Source organism: Haliotis rufescens, unplaced genomic scaffold, assembly GCF_023055435.1.
Source record: "Haliotis rufescens isolate VD_foot unplaced genomic scaffold, xgHalRufe1.0.p SCAF_15, whole genome shotgun sequence".
NCBI lineage: Eukaryota > Metazoa > Mollusca > Gastropoda > Lepetellida > Haliotidae > Haliotis > Haliotis rufescens.
This window is the reverse complement of record NW_025963835.1, coordinates 19,683,450-19,696,285: the sequence shown is the minus strand read 5'-3', so window position 1 is coordinate 19,696,285 and position 12,836 is coordinate 19,683,450. Positions and strand designations below refer to the sequence as shown.

The 12,836-nt window shown below is 38.7% G+C and overlaps 1 protein-coding gene across 2 annotated transcripts in view; it reads right to left on the bottom strand.

Annotated features, from left to right (window-relative positions):
* Positions 1–736: 736 nt before the first annotated feature.
* Positions 737–12,836, bottom strand: part of LOC125380063 (huntingtin-interacting protein 1-like) — a 67,153-nt gene continuing 55,053 nt past the window's right edge. For both annotated transcript variants that reach the window (XM_048396260.1, XM_048396262.1), the window contains one exon: positions 737–8,148. In XM_048396260.1, the coding sequence (XP_048252217.1) occupies positions 8,140–8,148 (9 nt within the window). In that variant the 3' untranslated portion in view covers positions 737–8,139. The remainder of the gene's footprint in view (positions 8,149–12,836) is intronic.

Here is a 12,836-nt window from a genome sequence, read left to right as displayed (position 1 = left end):
GGGTTCGAATTCTGGTTTGCCCCGATTATGTTTCTAGGTTTGTCTGCACCATACCCGTGCTTGTGGGTTTCACCGAAGTGGTAAACGTCCGACACCTGCATCACTGCATATAACCGGAATACTGTTAAAAGCAGCATTAAATCCAACTCACTCACTTAGACGTTTACCACTTTGGTGAAACCCACAAGCACAGGGTATGGTGCTCACAGACCTAGAAACAAAATCGGGACCCAAGATCAAAGGTTTTTGTCATGCCCAAGAGATGCAAGTCTACACAGTGAATGTCCATCTGTGTTCCTTCCTGAAGATGAAGCTTCCCTTCCAAGCTACAGAAACAAAAGATCAGTATGGTGCTACATAGCGTTCAGCAATATTCCAGATGGTCCAGCCAAGACATCAACAATGGTCTTGACACACTGTTCCCTCGTGGATCATTAAATTGTTCTCAAACCATGCAATCCAATGATGGATGATGCAATGAGCTCTTTGACAAATATTTCAGTCCTATCACAGCATTTCAGACTAAAGATACCACCATGTGCACGGTTCTGAAACACAAAGAAACACAATCAGGGCGAATCTGGGATTCCTACAGATTTCTGAAATGCAGCTTTGAACAATGAATTGCGTCACCCTCAACGACTGCGTTAACATGGCCCCAGTTAAGCTGGAGAGAAAGCTGTCTTCCAAGGTCATTCCAAACAACATCTCCCGGGACATACGTAACAACTCCAGATGAGTGTAGACATGATGTATTTATTTCTGTTGAAAGTTTACATAGATGCATATGTCAGTAGTTTAAATAAATAATTTGCATGTAGAGTGACACATACCTAGACACACACATACACAAACTGCTGTGTACAGACACGAACACTTTAGATGTCCTCCAACAATCAGGTCAAACCATATCTCAAAGAAAACAAATAGGACACTTGCATATGAACTATTCAGTAGCCTAGGGTTATGACTTTGGGCACAACAAAACATAACTTTCGTTTCAGTGTATTGAACGGCCTTTTACAACAACTCTCATAACAACGAGTTTGTCCATTACAGAGGCCCTGGTGGTAATCCAATACTTCAAAACTCACATAAGAAAGATATTCATCTTTAATGTCACACTGTCTATACAAGAATCAAACTAATGATTAGTGCATTTCACAAATTCAACCGCAATTAATATTATGAGAATAACTGACAAGCTACAAGGAACTGCGGTTTATTTCAAAGAGTGAGTGAGTGAGTGTGGTTTTACGCCGCTTTTAGCAATATTCCAGCAATATCACTGTGAGGGACACCATAAATGGGCTTCACACATCGGGAATCAAACCCGGGTCTTTGGCATGATGAGCGAACGCTTTAACCAGTAGGCTACCCGATCGCACCTTATTTCCAAGAAGAAGCCTTTTCATCTCAGCTGTAAAGAATTTTAGCTTTTTTTCAAATCTAAAACAAATACAAATCAAAGTTAAATTTTTTAACTATTTTCTCTCAGACCACAATCTTGATAATGATTTATTGTGCTGGGTTACAAAAACATAGTTCAAAATGATTGTTTGAGGACAAGAGGGACGAACAAACTTCCAGGTTAACATGAAGCCAACAATGAACATTGCAGTGGGATGGTTCACTGCTCTATAAAGCTTAACAAAGAGTAGAGTAGATCTCCATAAACAGAATACACATCAGTATAGATTAAAAATGATTTATATAATGCATTCAAAAACAGGCAGTATGACACACAACTTTGTAATACAAGTTTAAATAAATACATTTCATTGGTCAAAATTACAATGTGTCTAAATAATCATGAACCCTGTTAATACAACTCTGTATGGGTTATAAGTGAAAGAAATGCTGAGGTATAGTATGCTTAGTATAATAATAGAATTAGACAATTCAGATATATTACTGTTCCACAATTTCAAGAATTGAAGAATTGTATTGCACTCTGGAATGACCATAACTCAAGAACAGTGAGAAAAGCATTCAAATAAAATTTCTTTTGTGACAGACCATGCCAAGGTTTACTGTCAAGTCAGCATCATAACTGGAATATTGACTTCTAAGAGGCCATTAGTAGGTCAACCTGTGGTTGATAGCATGAGCATTGATCCACACCATCAGGTACGATGACACAGCCAGGTCACAGAGGAAAGTTCTCCTTGGTGACCATCCGTGTACTATCCATCACTGTGGCTACCTGATTGCCATTTCGTCTTTTACAACAAACAGTAGATCCCGACCCAGATGCACGTCTGTAGCACAAAGTTTGCAAGTCTGTGTAGAAGTATGAGGTGCAAATGGGCCTTCATCATGATCTTCACAAGTGTTGCCATAAATCCTACAATATCTCAACAGCAATCCGAGTATTTTAAATAAAAATATCAATCCGTCATAATAACTTCATTTGTAAGCATAGCACTACCTAATATCTTAAGTAAACAGATTAATACCTCACAGAAATATTTCAATTGACATACTTGATGTCAAAATTCAACAATCATCAGTTTCCAGAAACACATGATCAAACTGAAGGTTGAAGGTGGAGAAAACAATCTTCAAATCCACGGAGTTCATCTGGGCTTTTTAACATGAGCCATTCCAGGGTACCTTGGTGTGTGTTAATTGACATAATTAACTGCTTGTGACAAAAATCCCAGTTTATTTCTACACATGAAAACTAAGGCACTGAGGAAATGGCTACAACAAAGACTTAAACAGCACCAGAAATAAAATCCCAATCAATAACAAAGGAAGTGAAAAACCCTTTAAAACTGAAAAAACCCAAACAGTTTACAATCTGCTCACCTTTAACACAAGGAACATGTCCACTTTTCTTCAAAGCAACACAATGTTGAAGTATAAAAAAACAAACCTTTTGGCAGATCTTTGGGGTAATTACACTTGACAAAGTGTGCTAGCATGAATATGTTGTTATAAAGCAATGGCTTGCACAGCTTATTGTTGCCAAACAATTGGGTAGATTCATGAACTGTTTCAACAACATCAACGCGTAATTAAGTTCTGTTGACAACGGAGTGAGTCAGCTGGGTATAACACTGCTTGGAACACCTCATCACTTACACCCCGGCCTGCCAGCTTGACGTGGGAGGAATGCCTGAAGTGAATCAGGCCTTGAGATGTTTACCTTGTTACTGAAACCCACGAGCACGGGTATGGTGGCCCTAAGTGAATCAGGCCTTGAGATGTTTACCTTGTTACTGAAACCCACGAGCACGGGTATGGTGGCCCTAAGTGATTCAGGCCTTGAGATGTTTACCTTGTTACTGAAACCCACGAGCACGGGTATGGTGCTGACAAACCCAGGATCATACTGACGACAAGTCTTGGATGAAAACCAAGAACAGGATAAGGTAATCACTCTGAATATTGTAAATGATAAAGTTATGAATATTCTCTAAAAATAAACAGTACATTTAAGGGGTTCATTTTATCAATGTTAACCCTTGATACTATGACAGTTCCGATGTTAACCATTGATACTATGACAGCATCGATGTTAACACTTGATACTATGACAGTATTGATGTTAACCCTTGATACTATGACAGTATCGATGTTAACCCTTGATACTATGACAGTATCGATGTTAACCCTTGATACTATGACAGCATCGATGTTAACACTTGATACTATGAGTTTCGATGTTAACACTTGATACAATGACAGTATTGATGTTAACACTTGATACAATGACAGTATCGATGTTAACCCTTGATACTATGACAGTTTCGATGTTAACCCTTGATACTATGACAGCATCGATGTTAACACTTGATACTATGACAGTTTTGATTTTAACCCTTCATACTAAGACAGTATCGATGTTAACCCTTGATACTATGACAGTATCGATGTTAACCCTTGATACGATGACAGTATCGATGTTAACCCTTGATACTATGACAGCATCGATGTTAACACTTGATACTATGACAGTTTTGATTTTAACCCTTCATACTAAGACAGTATCGATGTTAACCCTTGATACTATGACAGTATCGATGTTAACCCTTGATACGATGACAGTATCGATGTTAACCCTTGATACAATGACTGTATCGATGTTAACACTTGATACAATGACAGTTCCGATGTTAACACTTTGAGCACAGAACCCTTTAAGAGTGCTGGGCAAAGCCGAGACATAACATTGCTTGAACACTACAACATTTCACAATTATGACTAGTAGGAAGTTTACGCGTGCTCAATGGCATTATGTTACATCTCAATGCTAATATTGACCGAGCAATATTGTTTGTCAGTGACACATATTAAGGAGACTGATGCTCAAACAAACAAAACTTTTAAAAAAACACCTTCCAGCCAATTGGACAACACCCTTGCCAACTCAGACACTCCAATATGTACACTTACTGAACTCAACTCTAGCTTACCTAACTCTATCTTGCTGGGTACCAAATATACATGATTTGTACAAACTCTGACTTCTTGGCATGTGCAACTTCAGCTTTGTTTGCTCTACAAAGAAGAAAAGTAAGACCGGCAGTACGATAAAAAACACAAATTCACAAGAAACATTTTCCTTTAAAAACTTCATTGTTGCAAAAATGAAATCCTATCTTTCATTCACAACTAGAATTATAGACAATCACAGACAGTAAGGCATAAACAATGAATGGTAAGTTTATATTTTATTTTATAGACAAACCAAATAATTCCACCCTACTGGAGACCAGTAAAATTCTTTGTAGGATTTCAGTAAGTGATCTTCATCCTTTTTTTCTAGTATCAAGAAAACGTCTAACACCAAGGTGACTGGTTGAATAATAGCCATCTGTACCTTATAAAAACAACCCCAAAAATGCCGTTAAAAAGAGGCAGCAGTGTTTTCATTTTTAGAAAAAGATTGTTGTGTCTCAAAGTTAAAAATATGTGTGGAAGTGGAAGGAGAATAAGAGACAAGAAAAGGTGGCAGGGTAAAGAGTACAGGTTAAAGGTTACACTGATAATCCAAAGTCGACATACTTGGTTGCTGGATACGTAACCACAAACACATTGCTTGGCACAATACAAACAAATTATCACATTTGTCAAATTTCCATTGGGATGAAACTTGCCATTTTCTATTTGGTTACCAGGAAACATACACACACATACATAACCAAATGTTCTAGCCTAGATTAAAGAGTCATGAAGGACTGAATTCACACCTACATATTGTTCAAGCTGAGAAATATCTTAGATACCTTAGTCGTCACAATAAAACAAACCCTCGGTTGGTAGATCTGTACATAGAGCATCTCAGAAATAAACTTCAATATCAGCTGACTGTAAAGTTTCAAAAGAAATATTTTCCTGTACCACTTATCCACATGAAAAGGAGAGCTTCTTCAGGAAAACTTTAAAAAGGATTGCGTTAAAGATAGAAAGATAGCAAAAGCATGATAATAAACATGTATAAAAGTTGTCAGAGAGACCATTAACCTATACACCTGTGATACAATTAGAGAATAACCAACGAGCTACGAGGAATGACAAATTATCTGACCGGAGAGAATGAATGGTGTTGATCCCGTGTCTTTGGGGAGGGACTTACAGTATTTATTCACTAGGGACAGATAATCCGTAATGCAGAGTTACGGGTAGGTTATTCTATATATTACCTGATGACACTTTAAGAGAGAAAATGAAAAAAAACCACCTGTGTGCAATGTCAACCCTACTTCACTGAAAGCAGCCCATTGTTCAGTTGATGTCATGTAATTGTGACATCAAGAACAATGGATAACATCATATCAAATCTTCTCAACAATGAAGCACTGTGACGTCTTATGGCTTCAGTTGACCAATCAGCATTGAGAATCACGAAAATGCACATGTGCAAATATCAGAAAGTTATTACACATGTTATCACACCTTGCAACAATGTCATTTTTGTGGCAGGCAATTCTTTTCCAACAGTTTGAAGCATAATTATTTTTTTAAAGAATGTCTGGGTCTATATATATTTTTCTATAAAGTCCCCTACGATTTCTTCAGCATCGATGGGAATTGTTTCAATTATCATTTTGACGAGTCACATTCAAAGTCTACAGCTTTATCATAAAAAAATGTATTATTAAATCTCATGTGTGTATCATCTTATTTATGTGTATCATCTTAAACTATCAAGAAAACTTGACATAAACGTTGGCAACAAATAATTTCTGGTATCCTTGTTACATCCAAACCAGAATAAAATCATGTTAACATACCTTGAACATGGAGACTCATATCATGAACAAACAACCATTTGGTGGATCGCTCCAAATTAGTCGCCCTAGAATTAGTCCTGCAAATGATACTCATATACCAATTCCCTTTCTAACATGTGTCAATGAATTAAGTATATTTCATCACTCTGGATTCATGTGAGACAAAGGTGCCAAAATAGTTACATCTGAATATTCCAAAATGTCAACTCAATATCTTGGAGACAGGATACACTATCCCCTTCTTGTGTTAAGGAACTACACAAACGAATGAAATGCCATGGAGATTTGTACATTACAAACTTATCCAAGAATTGAATACATAACAAATGTTAACCATGCGCAACACTATAAATTTCCAATACAGTTTGAATGTGTGAACCAATTTCTTACATGTCATAAACCACACCAGCCTATATGGTACATAAAACACTGCCATGGGCAACACATTGAATCCTCCCCCAAGATGTGAATGATATGAAGATATGAAGTTTTTACATCAATGACAATGCAGATATCCAATATGGCTGACAATGAGGCCATATTGGAGCACATGTTCAAATGACCAGTGAAATGTCGAAATGATAGTTATTCATTGTGTGAGTATGAGATTCAATTTATACACATACATATATGAGGGTGTTCACTCAATGGAGTCTCAATGTGAAGATGTGCACATGTATACCTAGTGTACTCTTGCTGCCAGACTGTCACACCTCCAGTGACAGACAGTGGGCCCTTGTGGTTGTTGGCAATGGTATATGAATCATAGTACCTCTAAATCCATAACTGAGAACATTAAGGCCATAACACTCACTATTATTTCAACCTTAATTACTAACACTGCAAATATACTCATGTGTACACTTCTTTTGCTCTCAAAATTTAATTTAAATAACACGGGCCAATCTGGAACAAAATTTTCACTTACATTATAAAATTCTTTATTTATTAGTACCGATGTATTGTCCACAGTGCAATGACAAGGGCAGATCCAGCATTTATAAAAGGTTGGGGTCCAAAATATCAAAATCGTACAGGCTTCAAACACTGCACCCGGGTGTGGCTTGAATACCGAATACTTCAACCACAAGACTCACCCACTGCCTTCCACTGTACGGGATTAACTGCTGAAATGACTTATTCCACACGCCTCTACAGAAGTGCAATATCAGGCTTCTCGGGCTTCGGACAAGTGGCAAAAGTCGCAGACTGAAGTACTACCGGTACACTTTGGCTGGCCCTTCTAGCTGGAGCCTATCATGTTTAATGTGCATAATGATATCATATGTTAAGTATCAGGATTACATGTATATTCTTTTGACCAATACATAAAAGTTGTCAAGTACTTTAGTTGTTGAAACTTATATTTGTTTAATAGGATCTGATATACCTGTACATATACATACTGTGGGGGTATTCGAATATAAAGAAATGGTAACAGATTAATTATTCCATTTTCTGGACAATATGTGTGAAAGTCCAAATGAATGTCTTAAGTTCTTTCAATTACCTGGGTATGATTCACACACGTCACTAAATACATAAAAAGTCCAATATATCTGACAATCATCCCTTGCATGTTTTCAAAATCGTTAAAAAATAAAAATTAAAAATAATCCATAGCATTCTTCTGTTACTGTAGCATGGGGTCATTTGACCTCTTTGTGAGTGTCATGTGAAGACTCTTCTCAATGACCCATTGACCCTCGATGACCTCTCTCAAAGCTGATGACCTTGGATGACCTAGTGACCTTGATGGCTAAGTAACATGATGACCTCTCGTGATGACTGAAGTGACGACATGTGTGTATGACATTTTCCGGGACATCTTGGTTATAGTCTTTACACAGCACTCAGATTAAAATACCACCGCCAGCCTTCTCCTCAACCACGTCAGCTTTTCTGCAAACACATGAGAAAAAGAATCATTTATGTTATGTTTAGTGTTAAGTGACCTTTTTTTCAACAAATCAAATTCACTGTTAAAAGACAATTATTGTAACATTACTGAAAGAGATCCCTTCCAAAATGAACAGTAACACTTAATTAACACTAAATTTACACTAAAATACCACACAAAATTAACACTAAATTAACACAATCAAATATCAAACATTCATCAACACATCAGTAAAAGCTTCAATGTATATTGAATAAGAAACATTGTGTCACATACACATAGACAATGAAAATAATGTCAGGAAATTTGTTCAATTTACATAATTTCAAAAACGTTTCCTCAAGGCACAATAATCTATAGCATAATTCCTAATTCATCATTCTGACAGAACATAAAACGTTCATGCTTGTCCTCTGAAATCTGGTTTCCACCAGAGCCCTGCCCTCATCCTGGCCATGCTGTTACAGAACTGTAGGTAGAGAGGCAGTTGTGGCCTTCATGCTCAACACTGACAGCACGCCTTGCCAACAAGCTATCCTACTACACACTCAGCAGGCACTGTGGCTACACCCTGTTTCATCAACACCAACTTTGTTATCAAATTGTCATGATGCAAAAACAACATTCACTTTGTTGCTATTATTTGTTTGTTTGTTGTCTAACGACACACTCATCAATATTCCAGCTTTATGACGGTGGCCTGTAAGTAAACAACTGTGGACCAGACAATCCAGTGATTGACATCCAGAGCATCGACAACCAAGTCAGCGAGTCTGACCACCCGATCACGTTAGTCGCCTCTTACGACAAGCATACCCGTTAGTTGCCTCATACAACAAGCATGGGTTGCTGAAGACCTAGTCTAACCTGGACCTCACAGGTTGTGTTGCTGTTAAACACTCCAGGTAAAAACAAAATCAGTCAAGACTTAGCAGTTTTTGTCACTAACCTCAAACTAACATATTTGAGTTTTTTAAAATAAAAATAAAATCATTGATATATTTGGAAACACATACCAGTTATTAGATTATTGATCACTTACATCCCAAATCATGCACACAAATCATAGCAAGTGATGGTTCACACTTGAAAGATATGTTGACCTTTTCATTTTCTAAAACATTTTCTCAAATATGAAAACCATTTCCAACGACTTACTGCCACCCTAACAGCATGCTGAGTTTCACTGATGACATGGTGAGCACTTACTTGTGGCGGGACGATACACGGATGCATCAGTGGGATGATATGGTGAGCACTTACTTGTGGTGGGATGATACACGGATGCATCAGTGGGATGATATGGTGAGCACTTACTTGTGGTGGGATGATACACGGATGCATCAGTGGGATGATATGGTGAGCACTTACTTGTGGTGGGACGATACACGGATGCATCAGTGGGATGATATGGTGAGCACTTACTTGTGGTGGGACGATACACGGATGCATCAGTGGGATGATATGGTGAGCACTTACTTGTGGTGGAACGATACACGGATGCATCAGTGGGATGACATGGTGAGCACTTACTTGTGGTGGGACGATACACGGATGCATCAGTGGGATGATATGGTGAGCACTTACTTGTGGTGGGACGATACACGGATGCATCAGTGGGATGACATGGTGAGCACTTACTTGTGGTGGGACGATACACCAATGCATCAGTGGGATGATATGGTGAGCACTTACTTGTGGTGGGACGATACACGGATGCATCAGTGGGATGACATGGTGAGCACTTACTTGTGGTGGGACGATACACCGATGCATCAGTGGGATGACATGGTGAGCACTTACTTGTGGTGGGACGATACACGGATGCATCAGTGGGATGATATGGTGAGCACTTACTTGTGGTGGAACGATACACCGATGCATCAGTGGGATGACATGGTGAGCACTTACTTGTGGTGGGACGATACACTGATGCATCAGTGGGATGATATGGTGAGCACTTACTTGTGGTGGGACGATACACGGATACATCAGTGGGATGACATGGTGAGCACTTACTTGTGGTGGGACGATACACGGATGCATCAGTGGGATGATATGGTGAGCACTTACTTGTGGTGGGACGATACACGGATGCATCAGTAGGTTGATATGGTGAGCACTTACTTGTGGTGGGACGATACACTGATGCATCAGTGGGATGACATGGTGAGCACTTACTTGTGGTGAGATGATACACGGATGCAACTGTGATACACACAGCGAACCTGACCCCCCGATCACGTTAGTCGCCTTGTACGACAAGCATAGGTTGCTGAAGACCAATTCTAACCCTGCTCTTAATGTTCCTGTATCGGTGTTGATGGTTGTGACTTCTGTACAAGATCTTTCGGTACATAAAACCCATACAACCTGTAGTAAGCATCTCCTAATACCAGAACTTTTCTCCCCATTACAGAAGCGACAGCACAATTAAACAAACACCATGCTGTCAATGAACGTTCAGTCATCAACAATAGAACTGGAGCCATCTCAGCATGTGGCAAAACCTGGTGCAGGCCACACCATGCATCTGTCTTACCCGTTACCATGGTTACCCGAGAATGATCACAACATATCCGAGTCCCAGGGCCCTAGCCAGTCTTTGTAAACTGGCACCTCTGACTAGAAAAACACCACTCAGATTCAGCAGTCTTAGTAACCAGAAACATTAAATATATCCAGTCGTTTGATTGATATGTCATATAGTACTCAAAAGAAGTTAAACTAGCACCTCACTCTTTAATATTACAATAGCTAATCTGTCATTGGGTGTTCTTTAACTTCTTTTGAGTAGTATACATACATGTTATGGCTTGTGGTTTCTCAAGAAAGTGAAAAAAAATTTAATAAAAAAATAATTTTGTTTCAGTTTGAGTCATGATGGCGATATGCCTTTGAACTTCATTTCATCCATCATCCAACCATTTATCCCTCTTCCATCCATCTAACTTACATGTCATAATACAATGCTGAAACACTCAAATAAACCAGTGTCTCAAATCTCACTATTATTCATAACTGTTCAAATCTCACCACAATTCATTAACATTCAAATGTCACAAAATTGAAACATAAACATCAACAGTCATCTTTTGCAAAAAACATTAACCTCATGTTGCTGGTTGCAAAACAGACCAATCTAGTTTCTCTTTGTATTTCCATTTGGACGTATTCAAAAAAGGCAGAAATTGATTCTCCGAAACCAGACAAACTGAAATTCAGATGCTGCTTTTTGCAACAGGACATGAAGTATTATGATTTTGCAAACTATTTCATTAACTCGTAAGCAAGATCTCTCTGAATCATTCCATTCCACCACTGTCAATTTCCTGGACTTACAATTTCCAGGGGAACAGCAGGTACCCATCTTTGTACAAATCACAAAAAGTTAAAGTGGAGATTTGGTGGTCACAATGATGGCACAATGTGGACAGTCGTATTGATGTCACAACGTGTGTATGACATGCAGTTTGTGCCAAAAACCTTTGCCTGAATATGGCTCTAAGCATCATTTTCAGGAGATTTTAGTGTTATAATATGGATTATTATCCCAGTTAACTGGGTAACAGAATTTTACAAGATCCGGCATCGGACCAGTGGCTAAAGTCACAGACTGAGTGTGGCCAGCTAGCAATAAGGAGAGGTATTGGGGAGGGAGTCAGTGAACAGCCATTTCAAATATGGCAACAATTCTTGAGGTAGCACACACAGTCCAGTGACACATCTGATTTTAGATGACCTATTTGTGGTCAATTTCAATGAGCGTTATAAAGCAAGATGGCTAGTCACTTGTCGGGCTCATTGGTATTCAGGAGAGTAAGTCTCTTATAGGGCATTTATTCTGCTTTCACCAACACACCAGCAGCATCAGAGGGAACACCAAGACATAGGCTCACACACTGTACCCATATGGACCGAAAATAATCCTGGAAAAAAACTCAATCAATTGATCTCACATCCACTTCTGACAGAGATTCAATACTGACTGTGGACATTCATCAATACAAGACATAGATAGAACGGAATAATACAGAGTTCTTGCTAGAAAACATTTCATTTCATATGGTTAATAACACCAGTACCAAGTCAGAGGATTAAGGTACATGAATGAGTTCCCCGGAGCATGTTAGCTAACTTAAGCCAGCTAAGATATAGTTCTTCTGCATCTAGCTGAGGAGAACTAGAGGCAATATATTACAGGCTGTGGGAGGGTGGGTCAGAGAGGACACAAGGATTGTCCCGAAAACATCACAAGTCGTCAGGAGGTTTTAAAATCATACACAAGTAACACAGGTTACTGTTTTGTTGAGTGAGTGAGTGAGTTGGGTTTGACACTGCTGTAAGCAATATTCCAGCTATACAACAGCAGAGATCACCATTAATGGTTTTCACATGTGTTCACATGGGGCATCAAATCGGGGTCTTCAGCGGGAAGAGTGAATGGTTTAAGCACAAGACTTCCTCGCCGCCCTGTCCTATTAATCGATATTTGTAAAAACTAACAACTTTCACTTACAGCTTTCAGGGAAAATGTCATCAAAACATTTTAATAAGTATTATGGGAAGGTTCGCAAAAATAGAAATGTTCGACATTTGGGGCGGATTATCCTTTTGGGCCAATCCATGGACATAGTCTCTGCTCCACCGTCCCAATAACAAATGGCCTATCCCTACAAATAATGGCAAC